We start from the raw sequence: 27,833 nt of genomic DNA, 5'->3' as shown, positions 1-27,833 counted from the left end.
GAAGGAATGTGGTGTTATAATGCATTACATAAAATATGTTCCTATGGTAAATTATGTATACCCGATGAACCTATTTTTTTAATTTTTACAGAGGACAATGTGATCTGTATAACAATAGATATGTTTCCTCTTATTTCCGAAATTTAAAAGAAGGATTTTTCGATTCAGTGTTATTTATTGCAAACTTGATATTCCATAAGTCGGTAATGATAGCATTAATCACTATTTAGATTGCGTTTTTTTTCGACGATTGCTTCAGATTAATATTGTCTTTCAAAGGCCCACCTATCTCCAGAAATCAAAATCGTAAAACACAGGAAAAGAAGGATAATCAATAACACTGTAGTTGTATATCTTCAGCTGCACAAATGTTGAAGAAATATTTAAAACACGTCTTCATAATGGATATATAAACTTCGTCAAAATCCACTTTCACGAATATTATTAGCCGTATCATTATGATTGTGGACTTAACATTTTTAATAAAGTTCTTACCAAATTACTTCTATAGTAAAATAGTTAAATGAGGTATGTTCAACCAGGATAGTCAACCAGAGTGGATTTTGTAACTTTTAAAGATCTATTGCAGAATCGTACCAGTTAATGTTATTATCATAAGTATCAAATAATTACAATAAACTGTAATGCTTTTTAATTCATTGCAATTTTTTCCTAATGAATAGGAATAACATTGTTTTTTTTATAGGTCCACCTGTATTTGCACCGGAAAACAGAAATTTAAAAAAAGGAGAAGTGGGACAGTCAATAACACTGTCGTTTCATATCTACAGTTGCCCTGATGTTGAAGAAATAATTATTGAAAACATAAGAGAGAAGCCAACCAAAAGTACACAAATAAAGCATTACAATATTTTGAATTCTACATTGCTTTACTCCGAGTTTAACAACACCGTAGGAATTAAAGGTTACGAGATTTTAATCAAAAGTAAAGTATTGGACAAAGATGATTTTCATGTCTATCGTATTACGGCAAAGAATCGTCTTGGTAAAAGCAGCTATCATTTTAAAATTGTAGATATTGGTAAGTAAATTACATTTAAAAGAAATATCTTACCAAAACGATAATGAAAGAACATGAATAACATTAAATAAACCAGTTAATGTTAAAAAGATACACAACAGTAAGCAAACCACTGCATAAAAAAAGAACTAATCAACACGAATCACACCAAAACCATCGGATATCCAGGAGCTTCGAAAGTATATGCTCAACACGTGGCACCGGTTGTATCGATCACGGCAAATGTAATACGGTTAAAAAGTCTCATTTGGTATTTTCACGACAAAAAGAGGAAGTGGTTGTGGTTTTGACAATTGGAAGGTATCCAAGAGTATGGAATAGTTCGTTTAATGATCATGTGTTCCTAATTATGACTGTCGATACAAAGCTTGGCAGGACCATTGGGACTGTTGGGTCACCAATGCTCTCAACTCTTTAGTTTATATGGCTTTTTTAAATTTTTTTATTTGAACGTCACTGATGAATCTTTTTAGCCGAAACGTGCGTCCTGTGTACAAAATTCTAATAGAAATAAGAAGATGTTGGTTGAGACCCGATGAGACAAAACTCCATCCAAGTCACAATTTGTAAAAACTAAACAATTTTAGGTCAAAGTACGGCCTTCGACACGAAATTTTAGCTCACACCGAACAGCAAGCTATAAAGGGCCCCAGAATGACTAGTGTAAATCAATTAAAACAGGAATACCAACGGTCTAATCTAAATAAAAACGAGAAAAGAGAAACACTTATAAACCACATCAACAAGTACATTTCATCTACTCGATCTAAAACTGAACAAATGTATTTTGCTAAAAACATTGTAATAACTCTGAGTTAATGAATAATTAAATTCTGATGTTGAAACAAATTTTTCTCTGCACTTTCAATTGCTTACACTTACTGATGCCAAACCCACTTTGAATAGTCCCGTTAATATCTTGAATAGCTCACGAGGAGGTTCAAAGACAGAAATTCCGTCGGGAGCTGTTGTATTTAGAAATAAAGGTCAGATGCCATGTAGGGCATTCAGGCGATGATGACCGATTTTTCCACGTTTAAACTTATCATACTTTGTTGACACGTTATATAGACTATCTCCTTGACAAATACCACACGTTAAAGTAACTCTCGCTGTTTAAGTAGAATGTATACCATTATGCAGGTTGTGTGTTTGTATCTATCCTATCTGAATTAATATCTACATGTACAATGTATTTGTACTCTCGTTGACATAAAATAAATGGTCTCATTCTGATGGGAAAGTATATTTTGAGGACTTGAAATGGACATTTGCAAACTATGAGATATTGCTACATTGAAATTGTGTCGTAAGACTACATCAATTAAGAAAGTAAAGATAATTTTCAAACCCGTTCTCTAATTACAGATTTATGGTTCATCAACCAAACAGAGCTCAATACATTAGTTGGACAGGAAGGTATAGGAATGGAGATCAAATGTTCCTCTGACACTGTTCAGTACATTACTGCTTTATTGATAGAATCGAATGAATTAATTAAAGCAATTGGTGATAATTATTCTGTGAGCTATTCGTTTAAACCAGACCGAACCGATCATTTAACAAAATATAAATGTATGGACATTACACACTCGTCAATAGTGATTGAAGTTCAATTAATTGTAAGGTGTAAGTATGTACAATCATGACTGTGTAATCTGGACAAACCTTAAGTATAATTTTCATGGTTTACACGTAAAGATAGTTGTTGCTTCATAAATTACAAGTACGGTTTAAAGACTTAAGTATGTCTTTGTATGTGTACGAAATGTATATAACAAAAAAAAAAAAAACCACTTAATCATGTTGACATTGTGTTTTGTAAGCTATAAAACTCGATCAAGGGCTAGTTTTTGGCTATTTAATACAAAATCATACTGACGAGTTATAGGTATGATTTTGAACTCAAATGTATCCCTGTTTTTGTGTTGTGTTGTGTACTTTCGTCTAGAACCATATGCAGTAGAACATGATTAGCTGAAACTCAAAGTCAAACTGCAAATTGCAATAACAAATTTAGGACAAAAAACCTATAAATGAGATTAAACAGAAGTTTGCGTTTAAGTAAGTCGATTTTGTTGCGTGCAATAGATAAAGGAAGATGTGGTATGATTGCCAATGAGACAACACGCCACAAGAGACCAAGTGACACCGAATTTTAACAATTATAGGACACCGTACTGCCTTCAACAATGAGCAAAGCCCATACCGCGTAGTCAGCTATAAAAGTCCCCGAAATGACAAATGTAAAACAATTCAAACGAGAAAACTAACGGCATACGTATGTACAAAATATATAATGAACGAAAAACAAATAGGTAACACAACAACAAACGACTACCGCTGAGTTACTTGGGACAGGCACACGCAGAAGGTGGCGGTGTTAAACTAGTTTGACGGCGCCATCCCTCCCTAACCTGGGACAGTGGTGTAACAGTACAAAAAAAGAACACACTATAAAAATCTGTTGAAAAAGGCTTAACTCATCAGATGGATACACATAAAAAATACATTTAACACAAAATAGAATGGACGTGGACGGGTACTTATATATCCCCACTACAAAAAGACACTAGGTGCAGATCTGAGAGTACTCGCAGTTACTGACAGTCCAAAGCCAATAACAACCAATAAAACATCATGCATCTAGGACTAAATTATCAATCCGTACACATCCAACATCAAATGAATTAGTGTAAAGTCGTCATAAAATAGTCAGAGAATAACATGACCTTGTGCAATTCTAAGAAACAGGTATCGACAAATTGTAAAGTCATGAATGTGCATATGTATATAACAATCATATTTAGTTTTAGTTTAATTTACTAATAATAAAACCAATATTAATACCAATAAAAACAATATTCAAAGATCTAATTACAGTGTTGAATTGGTTACCTTTCAAATTAAGTGTATTTAAAGGATCGAAAAGTTTACCAAGCATTGCAAGCTCACAAGATAACTGTCTGCTGGGAGACACACTTTTATGTTTTCATTACTTTTTTCATTAATACCAAACTATTGGCACAGAACTAGAAAATTCCAACATTATAGCTTTTATTTATCTCTGCCGGAAAACAAAGAACGCATGCTCCTGCACTCTATGTACGCTAACAAAAATCATACCATCGGATCGGTTTCAGTGAAAGACAAAGACTTTATCACATACAGTACGTTGAAATATCAAATAAGAATCTCATATCGCAGAAACATAAACGTTATTGTGTGTGCTGAAAACCTGCTGAAAAAAAAACAATAGGAATGATTTGCAGACTTCCGATGAAAAAATTTAGATGATATACGTGTACGTTTAGAAGCATTTATTATTCACTATTATATGGCATATACATGCTACCACCATTACATTTTTGTTCTATGACTGTTTTTGAAAAAGTTTATCGTATATGTTTAATTTATTTTTGACCATAAATGTGAACTTTGTTATAAGATATCAAAAAGGGCACTCTGTTTTAAAATGGATGAATTCAAAAGCCTAAGACATTCATGATAGCACATAATAGGCTCCAACGGCAGCACATTTTGGACATATTTTTTGGACCTCAAAGTTTAAAGAAAATCTTGGCTGCTATCTTCAATCCAAAATGTTCTGTAAACAAAAGTTGCCAAGCTTGACATTGTATTCCTAGACTCAAATGGTGAAATGAGGGTGCCGGCTATTATGAATTGTTCTAAAAATTGCCATGAATCATGAAAAATTGGATCACCAATTACGTTACACAACAAATCATTCAATATTTCATACTGTCGTAAATTAATAATGTGGGGTGCCAAAAAGATGTTTTGATGTACAGGAATTATTATAGCAACTGATCATCTGTAAAATGTTTGTATTTGGTCTGATTTATAAAAAAAAAAAGAAAAAAACATAAGAACTTTCGAGTCAATTTTAACCCTTTTTGAACCTATTCTTTCAATTACTAACATTGCATTGTAGATGCTCCTGCAATTAAAGGCCTTTATACGAATAAAACGATAAAATGTGATTGCGATGGCGTTCCAGCAATATACAGTGTGTACCGGTTAGATCAAATATCAAAGTATGGGGAACTTGTCCGTTCAGTAAACATGAGTAATGAAACAATCAATATCAACACGGACCATTTTCCGTACCAGATAAATGGTATATATATGTGCGTCGTTAGTAATGGTGTACCGAGTACTAATGGAAAAGTTCTACAGACATGGTCAACACATGTAAAATATGAAGGTAACATTAATAAATTTAAAACTGATTCATTTATGTCCTATCCATTTATTGTATAAGTTTTTTTTTATTACGATGTATATGGCAAGTTCGTATAAAATTATTGGTAGTAAGCAGAATGTAGCTAATCAGCTAATCAGCCAAGAAGTCACATAAACAAATGCAGATTCAAACTAATGTTACAAACGAACGAATAATTGTATCGGCGTTCTTTTTATCTAAGCAGCACACTAAATGTATATGCAACGGCAAAGAATAACAATTTGATCAGGGCAATTTTCCAGTAAACCTTGAAACCTTAACACCCATTTAGATTATACTTTATTACCCTATATGTTTATAGTCATGGCCTGGATTACAGTGAACTATACCATCGTATATTTACCACGAGATGCTGTTGGTAGATAATGTGGTTTGTCATGATTGTTGGGTAGTCTAATCATTGAAATTTTCTCAAGATCGCTTTATACTAGTATTTAAATTTAATGATATCCAAAGTGTGAATATATTACATTTGTAAAACATGTAAATATTTTGACTCAAACATGGACACAAAGGCGATGCATGTGATGTTGTGCTAATTACAAATCATCTGTTCATTAGGGATTAGTTTCATGTCCATTTCCTATCAATTGTAGGTAAGTTCCATGTGCTGAGGGTATACATAAAATTTAAAGCACCACCAAACAGAAAGTGACTGCCTGGCAGATTTAAAAATCGCATTCATGGTAAAATTCATCGTTATAAAATTTCAACCTAAAGATAAAATACTTTCTAAAGTAAAAATGAAACAAAATTACAAATAGATGCAACTACAGACAAACGGATTGGCAATGCCATCTCAGTTAGTCATCCACTCTTGAGTGCGGGTATACGAAAAGGTTAGGTTATTTAAGTTTGTTTCACCTCTTGTAATGGTGGATTCAGGTGGTTCTCAGCCAAATACAGGATAATCTGGACATGTTTTGTCATACATAAGTTAAAATGCAATCCTTTCACAAAAAATAAAAAGTCCTTTATCGAAAGGCAAAATCAAAAGCTCCAACACATCAAACGAATAAAAACAACTGTCATATTCCTGACTTGGTACAGGCATTTCCTAACATTGTGTGTAGAAAATGTTTTTTTTTTAACCTTGTTGTATAGCTAACTAAACCTCTCATTTGTATGATAGTCGCATATAATTCCATTATATTGACAATAATGTGTGAGATAAACAAACAAACATAATAGGTAAAAATCTCAAAAATTGGGATACACCAGATAACATTGTGTTATGATCTTAATCACTATAAAAACAACCAATTATTTCAACAAAGAAAAACAAAAACATATAGAAACTCTACAGATAAAGAACATAAGCTAAAAAGAAAGACAAGACTACAAAAATGACCACACACACACTATGGCGGGATATATAAATACAGGGCCACGTCCAAAGTATATTATAGTGTAAACCTACTTGGTTTTATATCCATATGAAACAAAATTCTTACAAAACATGTTCAGCAAACTGAATCATTGTTCTGTTCCAGTTTGTCCGCTACTGACGCGCATTTCGACAATCAATGTCTCTTTAGTGATGTCCGAAGCCAAAATATAGAAAAATCTAAAACATAGTAGAAAAACGAGCTTATAAACCAAAAACGGTATAAAAAGTAGCCAAAGTCAAAAGATAATAGAGTTTAGAATTAGGGCCATATATTCCAAAATTTAAAATAATTGCCAAAAATTGTAACAAAACAATATATGTATTTTCATGCCAGTACCGGAGTACTAGCTATTGTTCTGAACATAACCGTGGGGACTAATACCCCACCATCAGAGAAATTGACATTGTGGTAGCATTAACGGTGTCAATTCTTCTGCACCAGATGCGCAATTCGATAATTAATGTCTCAACAGTGATGCTCGAAGCCAAATTATTTGAATATCAAAAATTTATAGTAAGAATGCATAGTTGACACCAAAAAAGGGCCAACACGTATAGCCAAAGCCGCAAAAGGAAATAGAGCATTGCATGAGGTAGATATATTCCTTGATTTCAAATGATTTTCAAAATGATGTAATAGCAAATTGTACAACACACTTTATGTATTTTCATGTCAGTACCGAAGTAATGGCTACTGGGCTGGAGATATAATTGGGGACATATAGCCCACAAGCAGAGGTATCGACCAAGTGGTGGTAATAACATTAATGGTACAATTTGTTCTACTCTAGATGCGTATTTCGTAATGTTATAATGATAACATAACCATGATAACATGCATAAGTGATTTTAATGATTGAAAAACATCGTAATGAATTTTGATTGAATGTTGTTTCTCTAACTGAATAAGATAATTTTTTCTATCGTAGGACCACCTGTATTTGCATCAGAAAACAGATATTTAAACACTGGAACAGTAGGATTGTCAATAACACTGTCGTTTCAAATCTACAGTTACCCTGATGTTGAAGAAATAGTCATCGAAAACATAGGACCGAAGCCCACCAAAAGTAAGAAATTCAAACATAACAACTTATTGAATTCTACATTGCTTTACTCAGAGTTCAACAACATCGTAGGAGTTGAAGGTTACGAGATTGTGATCGAAAGTGAATTATTGGATATAGATGATTTTCAGGTCTATCGTATTACAGCAAAGAATCGCCTAGGTGAAAGCAATTATTATTTTGCAATTATAGATAATGGTAAGTACACTAACATTAATACAATTGCATAAAAGAAACAGCCAGCACACTACTAAATAGAAAAACAAAAGACTTGGCAAGAAGAAGACCACAAAAGCTTGATAATAATATCAGATGCTTCAGAAGTGTAAGCAAATCTCCCTCAACACTTGGCATTGGTCGTGTTGCTCATTGCAAAAATTTAGTTTTGTAAAAAGTATCATTTATTGTTTGGTACAATCGATGAAAAGAGGAAGTGGTTGTGGTACTGACAACTGGTAAAAAGCTAAGAGTACGGAAGCGTTTGTGTTCCTCAATTAAAGTTAATGATTGTGATTGTCGACACAAAAGAATTGCCGCAGAAGAAAACTACTTGTCATCACATTGTGTTTTACGTTTTGTCAGCATGAACTGCTTGCTGCGATATGAAATATATGATAACCCTTAGTATATATGTAACACTCCCAAAAGTTTCCATCCCCCCAAACGTACCCAATTCCCCCAAACGTGTCTATACCCCAAAATGTGTCCGTAATATTCAATATGGCCAAAACGTCTTTGATTTCAAAACCCCCAAACGTGTCCGATAATTGTTATTCGCCAAAACGTGTCCACTGTTAAACGCCAGAACGTCTCACGTCTTTTAGAGCTAATACATGTATGTTCACTTGTGTTAATATTTCTTTTGATTGAGTTAAGCCATTTCAATTGATATTTTAAAGTGTGTCTTTCTATGTTGTGATGTCGTTTGTTTATGTGGTTCATAAGTGTTTCTCGTTTCTCGTTTTTTATATAGAGTAGACCGTTGGTCTTCCCGTTTGAATAGTTTTACACTAGTAATTTTTGGGGCCCTTTATAGCTTGCTGTGCGGTGTGAGCCAAGGCTCCGTGTTGAAGACCGTACTTTGACCTATTATGGTTTACTTTTATAATTGTGACTTTGATTGAGAGTTGTCTCATCGGCACTCATACCACATCTTTTTATATCTATGTCCTAAATGAAATCAATAACGTTTACGGCAATTCTATCGTTTTGGTGTTGTGTTTGACGTTGCCATTAAAGCGGGAGGATTGGCATGCCACAAAACCAGGTTCAACCCACCATTTTTTTCTTAAAACGTCCTGTACCAAGTCAGGAAAATGGCCATTGTTATATTATAGTTCGTTTCTGTGTGTGTTACATTTTAATGTTGTGCTTTTGTTGTGTCGTTGTTCTCCTCTTATATTTGATGCGTTTCCCTCAGTTTGATTTTTTAACCCGGATTCGTTTTTATCTCTATCGATTTATGAGTGTCGAACAGCGGTATACTACTGTTGCCTTTATCTATGATTTGGGAAACAGTTGATGAGGTGGTAATTTATTAGCATTAGTTTGTTCAATGCCGGTTGTTAATTGTTATCATACTTGCAAATATTATATGTAACAAATGAATAAACTTTTGACTGAATTTGTTTATTGTCCAGTTGCAAGTATTTCATGCTCATTTAGAGCGAACATACAAATAATTCTAGTGCAGTTGAATTAATCGTTTACTATGTAAATTATGTGTTCTAATAAACTCCGATGATGCCTTTTATATTAATCCGACGGCGGGCTTTCAGAAGAATTGACTTCTCTTTTTTGTAACAGTTCTGATATTTTAAAAGCTCTTCAAATCATAAACTGGTTTTCAGGTTTTTAATAAATTTTAGGTTTCGAGCATCACTAAAGACACCGGAACAAGATAAATAACGTCCAGTGCCAAATATTTCATGCATTATTTGAACGACATCATGTTAACAATAATACTGTACATAGGCTCTTTTATCATACCGGGAATTAAGGATTGGGCTTAAATTTTGAAGGTTATTCGGGATTAACACTAGTTGGGATTTTAATTAAAAAAAAATAAAAACGAGTGAAGACCGATTTTTTTATGACTTCAGTAAGAAACTACTGCATTCTCCGTTATGTAATAGAGGCCGTTTTAAATAAAAAATTTTTAAAAATGTTGCCTTCAAAAATACAACTGATGGCACAATGAAAGTGTGAATTGCCACAAAGGTTTTAATGCGCAGAGAATGGGACATTCTCCCTACACGAAGTATCTGATTTAATATATACAATTTAATTGAGCATGGCAGCTTACATTTACATCCAACATAGCCGAACGGACGTCCCCACTTAAACCACGATCACACTAGTATTTTTTTGAATCGATCTAAATATAACTAGTTAGCGTTCACATTATCTTTAATCGTAACGATCTCTACCGGTCTAATCCGAAAAAATGCTCCGGTTCTGAAAAAAAAACAAACAAAAAAACAACAAAACAAACAACAAAAACAACAAAAACAGAAGAAAAGAAGACACACAAATTTATGGTACGGCGAAGACAACTTTTTTTCCATTTGTTTTTACTTGCATGTACACAAAGGTCTGTTTTTAAACAGAGAAATATTGGTTAAACAACGAACCACCGATATTCACTAGGGTGTTATGTTATTACACTTGTAGTTTTGTCGCTATACATGCGCATAGATTATTTTGGATTATTTTGGATTCAAGCGTACTAGTTTAAACCGATCTTTGCGTTCACATTTAAAGTTAGATCGGTTCACTTTAGATCGATTAAAACTAAACTACCTCTTTTGGTGTTTTAGTTTAGACCGATTGAAGATCGATTCAAAGCGTTCACATAAGCCCTTAAAGGTACCGATCTAAAGTGAACCGATCTAGTTTAAATCGATATAAATGTCCTAGTGTGAACGGGGTCTTTAACTCAGGTTATACTGCCGGTTTAAAAAAGACCTAAAGTGATTTATTTCTATTTGTTAATGAAATAGTAAAATGAGTATACTTTAATGAAAAAACAATAACCAAATAACCTATTTATAATATGGACACGAATGATAGTTCCAGTAAAAGATAAAATAATAAACTTGATATGTACACGTTTGGGTGTTCATTAAAAAATGGACACGTTTGGGCGTTTAGACAAATGACACGCTTTGGCGCCCTTTTACATTTAGATATGTTTTGCAGTTCAGTGACGTCATGTGGACACGTTTGGGAGAATCGGACACGTTTTGGGGGGCAGGACACGTTTCTGAGTTACATATATTATTTTCTAAACATGCTAAGCTGGTTGCATTTTGGTACAAAACAAGCTCTTTTTTTACCTATTGTGAATAGTGTAAGGATTTTCTCAATGATGAATATGATTACTCGTTATTTTAAATGTTTTCTTAATAATAACGTCTATGTCGTGATACTTTTTTTCTGTTGCAAAGATTTAAAATTTCTCACGTCATCAAAAGTAAACGACAAAACGTCTTACAGCTTTATTGGGCGACAAGATAAACTAAATAGATAATTTTAAAACATGTGTTTTATGAATATAACTATTTCAGAGAGTCTTCCGTTGAGCAAAAATAAAAGAAGAAACTTTGTGATCCTTTGCAGCATCGCTACCATTATATTTGTTTATTTGATGATTACTCACGTCTGTGTATGTGTAAAACATATAAAAACTCGGGACCAAATACATCATAATGTCGAAGAAGACCACAATTATCATACATATGATGAAATTGGGACAATTTCGTACCGCGCTGTAAGAACCATGCGTTTGTCAGACACCAACGACAATCAAGGCCAGTTCCGGACAGAGCAACATGAAGTTGGTATTTCAACTGGTGTCAATCTGCAATCAACCGATGATGATTCAACTGAATTGATTATAGGCGTTCCCGATAATGGTTTACAGCAAAGCGATACAGCAGATGGCCAAGTGCGACGTATGCATATTTCCATAGATGATAGAAACTCGTCTAGTACAGATTTATCTCATATACAGTCCACTGATATACCAAGCTTTGAAAATACACTAAATTGCGATCAAACCAATGAACAAATCCATACAGAAACCCCAAGTGATCAGCATAGTCAAACAAGTATTGACTCTGAAAGTGAAACGTCACAGAATGTTATGGTAGGCAGTGATGGGGATGGATATGAAAACCCTTATCAGATTGTATTACAAGATCATCAAGATAGTTATCAGTACACTCAGATCACCAGAGAAAGAAACACTAGCATCTCATCTGTTACCAGCCTGCAATCATCCGATGGTAATACAATTGAGTTGAATGCAATCTTTCCCGAATATGTTTTACAACAACGTGATATAACGGGAGTGCAAGTGCAAAATATGCCTATATCCAAGGATGATACGAACTTATATAATACAGATTTGACGCTGACCACGTGCACTGTCGTTCGAATCGTGCAAAGTATCGGAAATAGCAACCATTCTATTAAAAATACAAATAAAGAATCATCAAGTGACAAAAAGAGTCAAGCGAGTGATGACTCTGATAGTGAATCATCAAATAATGTAATGGTAGGTAATGTTGGTGATGGATATGAACATCCTTACCAAATGGTATTACAGGATAATCCGGGATGTAACCCCTACGCCGAAATCATTAGAGAAAGAGATAACAGCAATTCATCTACTGAATCTGATTAAAGTAAAGAGCAACGAATTGGAACAGGCCCGACCAAAAAGCAGATTACACCAATCTTCAATTTTAATTTAAAATTTAAACAAAACATGTTCAAAACAGATAAGAACGCGAATGTTCAATCTACGTGTGTGGATAGTTGAAATATATTTTTTTCGAGAAACTTTGAGATAACTTTTTATAACATGTATAATGCTTAAACAGCTTTTATCGTCAAACAAAATATTGTATGCACACATTTATATTGCACATAATCGTGTCGCCCAGCACTGTTTATTTCAATGTTGTTTGTAATCTACCATAAAAACAAAGCTGCCGATATATTTAAGCGCACGACGATTTGACATCCTTATCAAATTTAAAGCTGCGAGCAATCCTTGAAACGGTATGATTAACAATTGTTGTTAACTTTATATATTTATAACTGCTGTTTATCATACTGTTATATATATAATAGTTAATTGATTTTGTTTTTGTATTTGTTTATTACTTTAAGTCATTCGTTTATTGTTTTACGATCAAGATGTAGGGTAGAAATCCTAGCAAAGAAACCGTAGTTTTGAGTAAGTACGCCAACAATGCCCGGCATAAAGGGTGTTCCGATCAAGATAGTTATACTACTAACTCAATGTCGAATAAAGTCACCAACCTGGCAATAGTTCATATGAATTTCCAGAACCAACGGACGTCCCCAGTTATACCTTGATGTCTTATTTTATCATTCTAGGACATTTAGGACAGTTGTTTTGTTATGTTACTGCCTTATTGGCATATACATGTTATCTGCTTTTGTATATCATACATTACTATGTCATAAATCAATTGTTATTCATGTATGTACAAATACATTGTTTTTCTTTATCTACGTTGTTTGAATTTTAATTAACATGCAGATAATAATAGCAAACTATGTTTTAGGACACATTTTAATAAATTAAAGCTGTTGAACGTGGATCGGCGACAAAAGTATATTTGAAGTGGATAGTGGTGTTATACAAATGGCAGGGGAAACATAAAAATATAAAAAAAATGTACCAAAATAATCAGTGAAAATAATATTTCAAAACATTTTTAGGCTTTGTATATATAAAACAGTATTATACTGTAAACTAACTTATTTTCGCGGATATTTTAGTTCGCGTTTAGCCCTTTCTAGACAACTTCGCGTCGATTTAATTTCGTGATTTTCAAATTGATTTGATGTAGTTAGATAAGGGAAGATCCTTTTTTTAAATGTTCGAGACTTTTTATATTCACTCTATTTTTCTACTCCCGAAAGACGCAAAATTAAATCGCTAACGAAAATAGGTACTTCTTTGTAAGTATGGACACAAAAGATCTTACAAGCATAGGTAGAGTTTATGTATTAATAGTATAACCATTGGTCTCATCAAGTAATGGGTATACAGTAGAAATGAGATATTCCAACTAATACATAAAGACATTATAATCTAGATATAAGTTATTGTTATTTTAGATAGAATCAACATGTTCTGTTATATTTTTCTCAGGTTCTTCTCGATGTTCTAACCGGTAGGTTTGATATGACTTAACATGCATGTATGTTTGCTTCTGTCCCGCAGTTACAGTAGCTTAGTTGTATTTTAAGATAAATTTCCAGCACCTTAAGTATATATTATTGAAATAGCTTTGCTTTAAAACAAAGAATATTTTATGAGAGTTGAAAGAAAAAATGATTTATAAATATACATGCATTTGTATATATACTTATGTTTGCCGTTTGGAATACATGATTGTAACTTTCGTTCATTAAAAGTAAAAGAACAAAAACACTGCTTAGTATGTTAATGACATGTGCTTGTGTTTGCTTTATTTCCCTTTTTTTTGTTAATCTGAATATGTTCTGTCCTTTACCTACTTTTCTGGTACTAGTGCAATTCCATTTCAATGTTTTCGAATACTGATATAAACATCTGGTTCAGCAAGAAGGAGAGACAATAATGTTTGAAAGAATTTAATGACACTAAAATTAACACAGATGTTTTGAACGTCGATGAAATTTAAAGTCTTGATATTAATGATATTAAAATTAATGCGTGTACCGTGTATGAATGCGAGGAACGTACAACGAATACAGACATTCCCCTTTTGGGAGCCACTTCATTTAAACATAGTATTTCATTTGAACACGTGGATGAGAATATGGAACGATGTACATTTAATAAAGAAGTAACGGTTGATATACCCGTGAAACAGGTTATTGATAGTGACCGGAATTTACCTGTAGGAGGGACAATATAGTGTAACGAAAAAGGGAAACAAATAGTGAAACGTAACCATAGTAAAGAAAATGAAATAAAACAACAAACTATTATTGTATGTGATAAAGATTATTTAGAATCGAAACATGAAGAATTGTAGAAATTGTTTGTAAAAGTTTGTAAGAATAAGTCGCACTAGTGGTGATGTGTTGATCGGAAAGATGAACCTTATAGTAACATGTAATGTAAAACGAAAAACTATTGAAGCGGTTGATAAACGGGATACACGATATAAACATTATTTGCGATTACTTTTTCAGGATTTTAATGATATAACTGAGACGGATTTTAATACGAATAAGGCAAAGGAGCAATTCAACTGATGATTAACTATTCGAGATATAATACACTGTCGGCATTATAATTAAGTCATAAGTCGTTTGTGTGAAGGGTTTGCTTGAAGTTTTGTATAATTCTGTGAATTATTAAATTAATTAATATTGATTTGCAGTATATACTTAATTGAAAGACATTTGTTGTCGTCGAATTTATTTTCAGGAATGGAATCCATCTGCAAACGCTACAAATGAACATTGTTGAATTTTTTGAATAGACAGTTAAAATAAATGTTGAATACTACGTATTTATATTTTATAAAATTTTCACTTCCGGTGTAATATGAAATGATTTTTTAAACTGATTTAAAAACATATGGTTGCTAGGGGCTTTTCTGTGAAATAATGGATATCAATAGCTGTTTACAGTTAAACAAATGTCACTTCCGGTTCTATCTTAAAGGTTATTTTACACTGATTCTATATGTATATGGTTTCTATATACTTTGATATAATCATATACTCATATTATATGTCACAATGTTTCATTGTGGTAAGATAGTCAAAATATTGTAAAAGTCCAATTACTCCAGTAATATGGTCAATTTAAAATGACGCTATAATTTGGTAAAAAGTAAAATAACAAAAATACCGAACTCAATTCAAAACGGAAAGTCCCTAATCAAAAGGCAAAATCAAAAGCTCAAACACATCAAACGAATGGATAACAACTGTTATATTCCTGACTTAATATAGGCATTTTCTGCAGATGATGGCAAACAATCCTACAGAGAATGACAGATGTCTGAAAAACGGTCTCAAATGAGTTGCGTTCAGAAGGTGTAATGTCACACTACTCCAACAATTGGTCAACCTCACATAACTTGGGACGGACCAACGGCGATCATTAACATAACATAATCCCCGCAGCTAAGAGCATAGGAGACAAAAGACAAAAGGTGGGGGAACATTATACACTTCAAAAGATGCAAGACAGAATGCGTCTACAGACTGAGCGTATACTGGTTAATACTATTTATTAAATATCGTTCTTAGATGATGTTTCACTACAACACTTTGACTCAACACTTATATATGACAAAGACGGAAAGAATGACGTGATACAAAGAGTCTTTGTTGAAGTGTGTTTCATATTCATACCTGATATAACTGAACCCAAATCATTCAAAACACGTATGATATAAGACGGAAAATACAAGAACTTAAAACTGTGGGTGCATATTTTACTATCTTATTTTGAAACTTCTAGAGAACAGTGTTATCTTGGACTTATCAGTTTTGATCGTCACTTTATTATATTCTGCCTCTTTTTGAAGATGAATAATTATTCTGTCACTCGATTACCATGATGTGTATATGAAATAACCTTGAACACTCAACTCCTAATGAGTTGACGAATGTTGAAGAGGGACTCTTGCTATATGTGTAAACTATATACGAACGAAACTCTGTAAAATATAATGTTATTAATGAAACACAAGATGTAATGAGCAGTATAGGAAAATGAGAGGTGGATCATAAAACGGTCTATACAAATGATGACTTTTTATGATAATTAGTTCGTTTTTTGTAAGACACAAGTTGTTGTTTCCCGTGTTTGATGTAACAAGAAGCGTATTTTATACAACTCAACTTAGTAATTAGATTTGGAAAAACTTATTAGAATTTTGATTTAACTTGTTTGATACTTATGTTTTTTGTTTCTATTTGAACATTCACGAACAAGTATAGTCTACTTATGAATATATCACATGCCTACACGATAACAAATTTATTCAGATTATACAAAAGTTTCTGTACGCTTACAAACATAAATATATGTAGAATTGATTGATTGATCATTTATAGCTAACTTACTTAACCTCATATTGCAAATGGATAAGCATACATAAGACGATAATAAATATTCACACACAATACAATAGGTACGTTCTGAAAGGTAGGTTAACCGGGCATTGGAACAGGCTACATATAGGAGTTTTTTTTTCAGAGTTGTAACGTGAGGTAAGTGTGGTTACACAAACCCTAAATAAAGCATAGTTGATGGTGTTTCCATTACAACTGGACAGGACTGCTAATTTATACATCCAACGCAAACGGATACCCCACTTTATGTTTTGTGTACTGTTGTGTAGTTTTTGATTCTTTTTTTTTTGCCTTGGTGATGTCAGTTTATTGTCTACTTATAAGTTTGAATGTCCTTTTGGTATTATTTGCCTCTCTTTGGGAAAGATATTACTGGCGTGATGACCATAAGTTAAAAGACTGACAGACAACACTAGAAACAAACAAGTACATGTTCATAAATCTATTCACAGTAACATTAAGGTAAACTCCGGAATAAATTTAACAAACCATACTTAAACCTAGGACTGAACCTAGGTGCTGTGGAATTATTAACTGATTTTGCTTCACCTTTTACATAACTCGTGTTAATATACTGTTGATATGGAATGCATATACAACGAATGAGAGTAGAAAATAATGTGATATTATTTTGTTAATTGTTTATTGCCTTTTCGTTTTTCTATTTTTTTCTATTTTCTTTTCACTATAGTATTGTTAGTCTTTTTACGATTTATTGTTTTTTATTGTCCACTTGGTAGAAATATTAAACAGAGTGAGAGACCTGCCATCGACATCAGAGGCTAAGGACAAGACGGACTGATATAAAAGCTAAGACAAACATTGAATAGATTCTTGACTAAAGTCAGTTTCAACTAATTGTGAATGTAAACAATCAATTAAAAATTAATGATACAGAAGTATACAATTCTGTTTTATATTTCCTACAAACTAAAACACTACATATGTTGATGAGGCATATGCCTTTATTTTTTTTTATTGTGAGCTGGCATTAAAGTTAACAGTAAGCCTTGTTGGTGATAATAGTTCTTCGTTTTTTCACTCGCATTCAACTATTGTTTGACTGGTATGACAGTTAATCGACACATCATTGTAGTCATGGATCATTTCACATTGAAATTGCCATTACTTAACCATGTTTACATAACATTAACTCTAATATAATAGTATATAAACATTACGGTTTCGCTTAAAACTCTTAAAATCAGTTGAACTTAAATATATAAAGATATTTTCCAATGCTGCGCATATTTATGTTTCCAAGAATTACACAGTAAGTATGCATATGTAAATAGACTCATCATAGATACAAAAGTCTCAACAGTGACGTTCAAATAAAAAACATATAAAAGGGGGAAAACAATGAGACGTCAAAGATACACATGTAACATTCAAACTTATTAGTCGAAAACAAATTGACAATGCCATGGCAAAAAAAACCAAGAAAAACAACCAGAACAACAAACAAAAGTGCACAAAACTAAACATTGCAAACCAGTGTAAACCACAAAAAAAGGACATTAAACAACACGCACCTATGCAAACAACGGGAGTGATCTCATGTGTTATGAAAAGGTAAGCAGATATGTTCCTTTAGTTGCACCTACCGTGTTACTCATGTGAATGCAATCCCGGAGATAAATCTTATTTGGTATTTCACATTCGACGAAAAGAGGACGGGAATGTGGTAATGACAATTCCAACATATTCGTCGTCACATGTGCAACACATATATTTCATAATGGTCAACTAACTCGTGATGGCGCCCGTAAAATTCGAAGATATGATTTCAACCTTACCTCTTAATACTCACGGTTTAATCGATGCATTGTAAGCAGCAGTCCTTTCCCTATGGAAATCATGATAAGAAACGCAATCTTCCATTGGGAGATATCTCATCGGTATACAGGCGCTGTTGGAATATAAATTACATGCTCTAACATCTTAGATATGTTGTCATCATTTCGTTTATAATACGACAAGCATTTTACCTAAGGTTGAGATGGTTTTCTCATCAGTGAAGATTATGCAAAGGAGTTGTCGACAAAATACTTATTTACGACATTTGTCTATAGCAGTGTCAAAGTCTACGTGCAGTGGTAGTCAAATGTCCTTGAAATTTCACTGTAGTCAAGATATCGAAATTGTTTTAAAAAAATGAATTGTAATAAAAAAAAAAATTGTAACATAACACTCTTAAACCAAGATTTCAAAAATGTTAACTGCTAAGAAAGTTTAAGGCCTGTCATGTGTCGTATATCTAGAGTTAGTTAACATGTATAGTTTGTTTTTATGATGTTCTGGTATACCCCTGTTCCTTGAATGGCGCCTTCAAACATGATTATCCCGACAGATTCTGTATGCGCCTGTCCAAAATCAGGAACCTGTAGTTCAGTGGCTATCGTTGGTTCACGTCTGTCATATTTGATTTTCGTAAATTGTTTTGTTATAAAATAGGCCGTAAGTTTTTTTCAATTGAATCGTTTCATATTTTTCATGTCGGGACTTTTCATAACCGGCTATACGGTATAGAGTTTTCTCATTATTTAAGGCCGTACGGTTGTCTTATTCGCAAACATACCACATCTCCCTATTTTTATATTTAATTAATGAAAAATTAAAAACATGATTTCAAATTAAAGTGGTCCTTACATTATTTCAAATTGAAGTGGTCCTTATATTGTTTCAACTCTAATTGGTCCTAACATTATTACAAATCTATTCGTTCTTACAATACTTTGCAATTAAAGTGATCCTGGAGATTTTTGTCAAGTGTATAATTTCTATTTCCCATTACTAAGAACAACCACATAAAGAATCCCGCATACAACATAACGAACAAATGAAACGAGTGTGAACTATGATGTTTCCAAATTTAAAAATTCCAAAGGAAATACGACCCATTATACATACACAATGGCATTAAGAACGGTAAGTTTATTTTTTGTCTCATTATATATGTTAGACTGTTTTAACAAAATGTTACATTTTTACAAAAAGCTCTGTCGTACCGTTTGGGCTTCTCTGGTTTAAATGTCGGTATATTATTTTTATATCTTGCACAGGAAAACCCCAATGATTTCACGAAACTTTAATGAGAAATGATGTAGATTTCGCATTGGTAAATGACAGTAAATAGATGAAAAAAGTTTAAAGGCACAACGATGACATAACTGTAATATTAGTTGTATCCGTTTATAAAAGGCTCAATGTTACAAATGTATATAGGGCTTATGTTTGTGTCTTCGTTGATATTAGTTTATATCGAAAAATATATGCCGGTCTGTGTTAATGAGACAGTAATTCACAAATACACCATACAGTTCTTGCAACCTTAGGCGTTTCCATTTTAGAGATCTGTCAGCAGTCAACAATCTGTATTCGAGCAATCAATCAAGCTTACGCCAGCAATCCGTCAGACTTAATTGAAGAATCAGTTTCACTGACTGGACGGATCGGAAGGATGTATTTGTCTGACTAATTATCCTTTACTACTTAACGTTGATTTCTAATAATTGCAGAGTGTTGTTTCATTTAATCAAAATGGCGACCACGGAAAACTACAAATCATTCATTCTATCAAAATGTCCTTTTATGAGTTAGTCTTTTGGTCATGTCTTATTTGAGAAAGTTCTGTCCTCCATAAAAATCTGTCAGAAACTGTCATAAGATAGTTGTCCAGACACTTTTAGAACGGTTTCTGACAGAAATGGTTCTATTTCAGAGCAATGTGTGTGCAAATATTATATAGAAAAGATCCCGACAGTTTTATATCATGAACAATTTTAGATAGCTCTATATGTATATAGTTTTTAAATTGTTATGTTTTTAATGTATTTCATTAGCAAATAAAGGCAAAAGTAGTATACCGCTGTTCGAAATTCATGAATCGATTGAGAAAAAAACAAATCCGGGTAACAAACTAAAACTGAGGGAAACACATCAAATATAAGAGGAGAACTACGACTCAACAGAAACACAACATTAAAATGTAACACACACAAAAAAGAACTATACTATAACAATGGCCATTTTCCTGACTTGGTACAGGACATTTTAAGAAAAAAAATGGTGGGTTGAACCTGGTTTTGTGGCTAGCCAAACCTACCGCTTTTATGGCAATGTTAAGATTAATGTAATTAATTCAATTTGTTTATTTTCTATAGTTATTACTTCATGTTCATCCCCTTTCTTTTACTTTTTACATAATGTGTCACTCGCGGAATTGTCCATAACGACGGTAATTTAAACAAGCAAACAGGTTTTAACTAAAATGAAATACTTTTATAAGTTGTCCTCTTTAAGATACAAGTGAGTTCAGTTGAGATTATTTTTTTGCATATTGTTTCTTAAGTAATGACAGTTTTCTAAAAATTAACTGTCGCGATGCCATATATCAGACCATGAAAACTGGTCAAAAAAGGTGACAAACTAGATTTTAAATAAATGGAATAACATGGAAGGTATCGCATGCCAAGTAGCATGAACATAAGAATATTGTTTGCTGTTATAAAATGTTGGAAGTTATTTAAATTTAAGGAATATATATCTCTCACGCAATGCTCAGATTCCTTTGAAGGCTTTGGCTTTATTTCAAATCTTTTGACCTATAGCACCACTGAAGAGCCATTTATTGTCAAAATGAGCATCTAGTGCAGAAAAATTAGTACATTTAGTGTGACTAGACTAATATATTTACTACATGCATATATGAAGCAGATCGACAGTTTTTCCTACTATACCCCCAAAAATAATACAGTTAACAATACAGGCACATTAGATTTACTGGCCCTACTCCTTTTCTACAATTAATTCAAATACATGTAACAGAGAGGCGAAAGATAGCAAAGGGACATTTAGACGTATTATTTGAAAATTAACTGACAGCAATGGCAAAGAAAAAAAGATAAAAAGACAATTAGCAGTAAACTAACACAACATTGAACATTGAAGACTGAGCAGCATCGGGAGCTAAGATGAATTATGAAAAGACTTGGGGGTATATTTGGGTCGTTGAAAAAATAAAACACCAAAATGTGAAAATAATTAGGAGGTCAGTGAACCAATAAAAGCATTGGGAGTTATGCATGGATACAGTGTTAATATAGAAGCTATATGAATAAAGAAAATTAAGGCGTGTCTTGAGGTTTGGGAATCTTGTGACCTAACATCCAAGGGCAGGGTCTTAATATTAAAATCATTGATTATATCTAAAATAGGGTTTGAAATCGAAATACGAGGATTATCTGAAAATATAAAAAAGAAATAAACAACATCATATGGAATTTTATATGGGAGGGAAAAGTAAATTTAATTAAAAGGGACGTATGTTGCTTACCAGTAGAGGAAGGGGGAATAGGTATGGTCAACATAAACTTGTTCATTAAATCTAAACAAATCAAAAGTATGCAAACAATTTTAAGATCAGAAAACGATAACTGGAATACGATAGCCAAATGGTTGTTACAAAAATATGATATCAAATATAATTGTGAAAATTTCTTAGCAAAATGTTCTGATTTACGAGGATTGCAAATGGAAAATTTTCAAAATTTTTTCTAGATTTAATTATAATGAGGTCTAAATGTTTAAGTATACAAAGTCCAATAAATAGAAACGATATCCTAAACCTACAATTATTTGGAAACATAAAAATTCAATACAACAGAAAACCTATTCTCTTCGCTAACTTCGGAAAGAGTGGAATGCATACAATTAAAGATATTTGGGAAGAAAAAACGAAACATATCATAAGCGACAACTTTATATACAATATCCTTAAAGATAAAAGAAACTGGATTTCGGAATGGACAAGATTAAAATTAGCTATTCCAAAATCGTTCAAGGACAGACTAAAAAATGTCACCCTACAACCCAAACCACACAAAAATGGTTATTACATTCAACATAATTTTGAATTTTACGATACACGGAATAAAGTAGTAATCCCAAGTGAAATATCTTTGAAATTAATCCAATATTCGTTTAATTTAAATATAGTTCCAAATTTTCAAATAAATTGGAATATTCAGTATAATTTGGAATTACCTTGGAAAAAGATATGGTGAAATTTAAATAAAAGTATGTTCTCTAGGAAAGCAAATCAAATTAGCTGGAAAATTGATCAAAACATTATCTACAGGGAGCAAAAACCATTTAGAATGGGCAAATCCAATAATGGTAAATGCCATTTTTGTTAAACAGAAAAAGAAACTCTCACACATCTTTTTCACAGCTGTAACAATATAAAGGTTGTTTGGAAACATATTTTTGATGCTTTTAAAAAGTATAATATTCTGAATTATACAGCAGATATCCCAATGAGGGAAGAACTTATCATTCTAGGAATGTACGATTGCAATAAAAATTTATAATGTCATAATACGATTATGAATACAGTTAAATGATGAACAGGTTTATTTATTATTACAATTATCAAGATAGTTCGCAACTTAAAAAATATTCCGCACAATAAGAGTACTTACTGAGGTTGTGTAAATCGGAAAACAGTTAATCACCACACATTTCAATAAAATATATCTTAGGACGAAAAATACGTTTCCTCTAGTAAACGTCCCCAATATTTTTAGAGAACCAAACCAAAATGACATCAACAGGTGTCTATGCAATTCGTAAAGCTCTAACTCGTCAAGTCTATGAAAAAATCAGAATACTTTATACATAAATAATCAAAGATCTTATCTAGTTTTGTAAATGTAACAGAATTCATGACATACGTTATACAAGTGAGAAGTTAAGCTATCTATAAAACTATGTTAAATATAAGAAAAGATAAAAACACTGTTACATTAATTATTGTTTTATTTGGTCAAGTTTTGTTTGCAAATCCGTGATTGTTGGTATTTACTTTTTGATTAAAAAATGTTTATATGAAATATCTTTTTAGATACATTTCTAAATTATTCGTCTTCGAAATATGTGTTTTCGATTGACATGAATATCGTAAAATCAAACTCATACGTTGGTTTGTTATGAGACGGGCTAAATTTGAAATAAGGTACGCATTTTAATGTTCTTTAGAACTGGACGTATTGTTACAACGAATTTTCTAATTACGTTCCAACTTTTTATGGATATTTCGTTACGAAATTTCATTAGTGTGAATGCAATTTGCTGTTTGGTGGCGACTTTAAAAACTGTCATTAGTCTTGTTGTGAATGTATCGTTGATAAATCACTGTAACTAAAATAACAAGTGCTTTATTGTTGATTTAACAGGTCGGGAACACTACATAATATGAATATGCATAAATTAGCATACTTATGTCCTCACACATGTAATTGTTTATGACGCATTTTTTTTTACCTGGGTTTTGACCAATCCACTAAATGAGTAACAATGCAAGATGGACTACTACGTGTTTACGATTAACCGAGAACACGTGCTATTTACTAAAATACAACACATTTTTTTCATGCATTGCAGGATTGACAATTTCGCGTAGTTTTTCGTTTTATTTGTATCCATTCAGATTAACGAAGAGTTGTTTCTATGCGAAGAAACGAGTGTTTGAATTACCTGAAATATAGCCATCAATATGATTGATGATTACACGAAGATTTCAGGTATTTGTCCACAAGACAGCAACGAAACAAAAGTGAAAAACACAATTACCCATACGACAAACTCTCACTCAGATAGTTAAAAAATAAGGGATCCCTGAATGTTGGGTTCGTAAAAAAGGGGGTGACTTAGACTGTGTCAAATATCTGTTGAGGTCAATAAAATTTCCCAGCTTTTCACAAATTTGATGTTATGATATTTACCTTTATGATTAAAAAGTCATTTAAATCGAGGAAGGGTATGCAATTATTAATTTGTCTTTAAGAAGCAAACACCGACAATCATCAATCGTGACCATGTATAGCTGTTATACGGTATTGGTCTTCCCATTGTTGTAGGCCTTTATGGTTGCCTATAGTTGGTTACATCCACTTTATTTGAACTTTGGTGGATTTTGGTCTCATTGGCAATCATACCACATCTCCTTATTTTTATATACAAAAGCCTTTCAGAAAGATGTGTTTTCCATTATCTTGAAAAGAGATATTTACTATAGAATACTGTGTAATATTTTTATATTTAGAATTTGACAGGTCAGAACATGTATGAAATCTATATCATCTATCACAATTCACTAAAACTGCTCAAGACATTTCTTAATTCTTGTCTGACTATGTTAACAAAATCTATAAGTATTGATTTTTTGCTTGTTTCAGTTTTTTGGACTCTTTTCTATTTCAAACTAGTCCCTATGTTGTGAAGGTAGAAAAGCAATAATTTTCTCGACATTTTGCTAGCAGCTGTAGTTTCGTTTTTTTTTCTTCCTCACAGTTCGTTTTCTTCTAATGTAGATATTGGAATTTTTGATATTTTCAAAGGACTCGGATATTTGCCAATCTTAATAAAATCATTTAGAATGCTATCCATGTTTATGTACGACAAGGACGTGAAATGTTTTGTGAAAATTGCAGCGTTGGATCTAAACCTATTATATTTCTCTCATTTATTGGATACTTTCTCTTCTCGTTTTGTATATCAATTAGGCCGTTGGTATTTTTGTTTGAATTATTTTACATTAGTCATTTTTGGTCTCTTTAAAGCTAACTTTTCCGCGTTGAAGATCGTAGTGTAACCTATAATAGCTTACTGTACTAGATTGTGTCTATGATGGAGAGATGTTTAATTGGCACTCATACCTCATCTTCTTATTTCTATATACAAAGCACGTTTTAGAAAACATAAATGGGCAACATGGCACACACTATGATACGGAGGATTTAAATGATGGAAGATATTGCACGTAAGTCAATAGGACACCAGCCGAACGATATAAATACCTCTTAGGTATATTTTGGGATAAAATTAGCAACTGACGGACTTCATCGATAAACAAAAGTATACAAACTATGTTTAGCACCGTCACCGCTTTTCATAACACAATTTTTAAGAATACTGAATTAATGTACTTACTTTTAGATCAGGTCCTGATAAAAAGTTTACACATTCAATGCAGATAAGGTAAAAAATTTAACTTGCAAAGACAATACGAGAAATCGGAAAAAAATAATTAAAGATTGGAATAAAAGAAAATTAACTATGTTAGGTAAAATAACTCTTGTTAAATCACTAATCCTACCAAATACAAACTATGTTGCATCAGTAACAGAAATTGATAAAGAATATCTCGCGAAATTTAAAAAAATAATATATAGTTTTATATGGAATAATAAACCAGAAAAAGTTAAAAGAGCTATAATAAGTAAAAATTATCTTGCTAGCGGGCTTAAAATGATAGACATAGAAAAATATATATAATCCATAAATATTAATTGGATAAAAAGACTCATAGATAATGAAGACTCATCACCCAATTGGAAAGTCTTACCAAAATTTTACTTAGACAAGTTTGGACAAGAATTCCTTATATTTAAAATGGAATTTAACAATATTAATTTGATTAATAAACTAAAAGAAATTGTTCCAGAATTTACTTAAAAATATTCATATCATGGATAAACTCAAAATCTAAAAAAGAATCAGATCGACTAACATATAAGCATATCAGACAGCAACTAATATGGGGCAATAAGCATATCAAATTAAATGGTAAGTGTTTTATTTTCAAAAATTGGATAAACAGCAAAATTTTATTTGTAAACGACACAATTGATGATAAAGGAAAAAATAATCAAAATAAGATTTTAGATACTATCTTGCCATGCTAATTGGTTTTTTTTTTCTTCCTCAAAGTTCGTTTTCTTCTAATGTAAATATTGGAATTTTTGATATTTTCAAAGGACTCGGATATTTGCCAATCTTAATAGAATCATTTAGAATGCTATCCATGTTTATGTACGACAAGGACGTGAAATGTTTTGTGAAAATTGCAGCGTTGGATCTAAACCTATTATATTTCTCTCATTTATTGGATACTTTCTCTTCTCGTTTTGTATATCAATTAGGCCGTTGGTATTTTTGTTTGAATTATTTTACATTAGTCATTTTTGGTCTCTTTAAAGCTAACTTTTCCGCGTTGAAGATCGTAGTGTAACCTATAATAGCTTACTGTACTAGATTGTGTCTATGATGGAGAGATGTTTAATTGGTACTCATACCTCATCTTCTTATTTCTATATACAAAGCACGTTTTAGAAAACATAAATGGGCAACATGGCACACACTATGATACGGAGGATTTAAATGATGGAAGATATTGCACGCAAGTAAATAGGACACCAGCCGAACGATATAAATACCTCTTAGGTATATTTTGGGATAAAATTAGCAACTGACGGACTTCATCGATAAACAAAAGTATACAAACTATGTTTAGCACCGTCCCCGCTTTTCATAACACAATTTTTAAGAATACTGAATTAATGTACTTACTTTTAGATCAGGTCCTGATAAAAAGTTTACACATTCAATGCAGATAAGGTAAAAAATTAAACTTGCAAAGACAATACGAGAAATCGGAAAAAAAAATTAAAGATTGGAATAAAAGAAAATTTACTATGTTAGGTAAAATAAGTCTTGTTAAATCACTAATCCTACCAAATACAACCTATGTTGCATCAGTTACAGAAATTGATAAAGAATATCTCGCGAAATTTAAAAAAATAATATATAGTTTTATATGGAATAATAAACCAGAAAAAGTTAAAAGAGCTATAATAAGTAAAAGTTATCTTGCTGGCGGGCTTAAAATGATAGACATAGAAAAATACATATAATCCATAAATATTAATTGGATAAAAAGACTCATAGATAATGAAGACTCATCACCCAATTGGAAAGTCTTACCAAAATTTTACTTAGACAAGTTTGGACAAGAATTCCTTATATTTAAAATGGAATTTAACAATATTAATTTGATTAATAAACTAAAAGAAATTGTTCCAGAATTTACTTAAA

The 27,833-nt window shown here is 32.1% G+C and overlaps 2 protein-coding genes across 3 annotated transcripts in view; both read left to right on the top strand.

The window, feature by feature from the left end:
* Positions 1-27,833, top strand: part of LOC127721929 (uncharacterized) — a 249,551-nt gene that overhangs the window by 42,769 nt on the left and 178,949 nt on the right. The gene's annotated exons all lie outside the window — the stretch shown is intronic.
* Positions 164-13,312, top strand: LOC127721926 (uncharacterized). Its single transcript, XM_052228740.1, has 5 exons — positions 164-1,042; positions 2,411-2,671; positions 4,998-5,270; positions 7,629-7,964; positions 11,336-13,312. The coding sequence occupies exons 1-5, from the start codon at positions 676-678 to the stop codon at positions 12,454-12,456; spliced, it is 2,358 nt and encodes a 785-aa protein (XP_052084700.1). The 5' UTR covers positions 164-675; the 3' UTR covers positions 12,457-13,312.

The sequence above is a fragment of the Mytilus californianus genome, unplaced genomic scaffold (assembly GCF_021869535.1).
Source record: "Mytilus californianus isolate M0D057914Y unplaced genomic scaffold, xbMytCali1.0.p SCAF_12, whole genome shotgun sequence".
NCBI lineage: Eukaryota > Metazoa > Mollusca > Bivalvia > Mytilida > Mytilidae > Mytilus > Mytilus californianus.
The sequence above is the reverse complement of the archived record's forward strand: the minus strand, read 5'-3'. Positions and strand labels throughout refer to the sequence as shown.

What these genes read in the sequence shown, in the direction of transcription:
- LOC127721926 (XM_052228740.1), top strand. Translation starts at nt 676, where the DNA reads ATGAATAGGAATAACATTGTTTTTTTTATAGGTCCACCTGTATTTGCA. An exon ending in TTTTAAAATTGTAGATATTG is followed by an intron (nt 1,043 to 2,410) that starts GTAAGTAAATTA and finishes CTCTAATTACAG; the next exon opens with ATTTATGGTTCATCAACCAA. An exon ending in TTTTGCAATTATAGATAATG is followed by an intron (nt 7,965 to 11,335) that starts GTAAGTACACTA and finishes TAACTATTTCAG; the next exon opens with AGAGTCTTCCGTTGAGCAAA.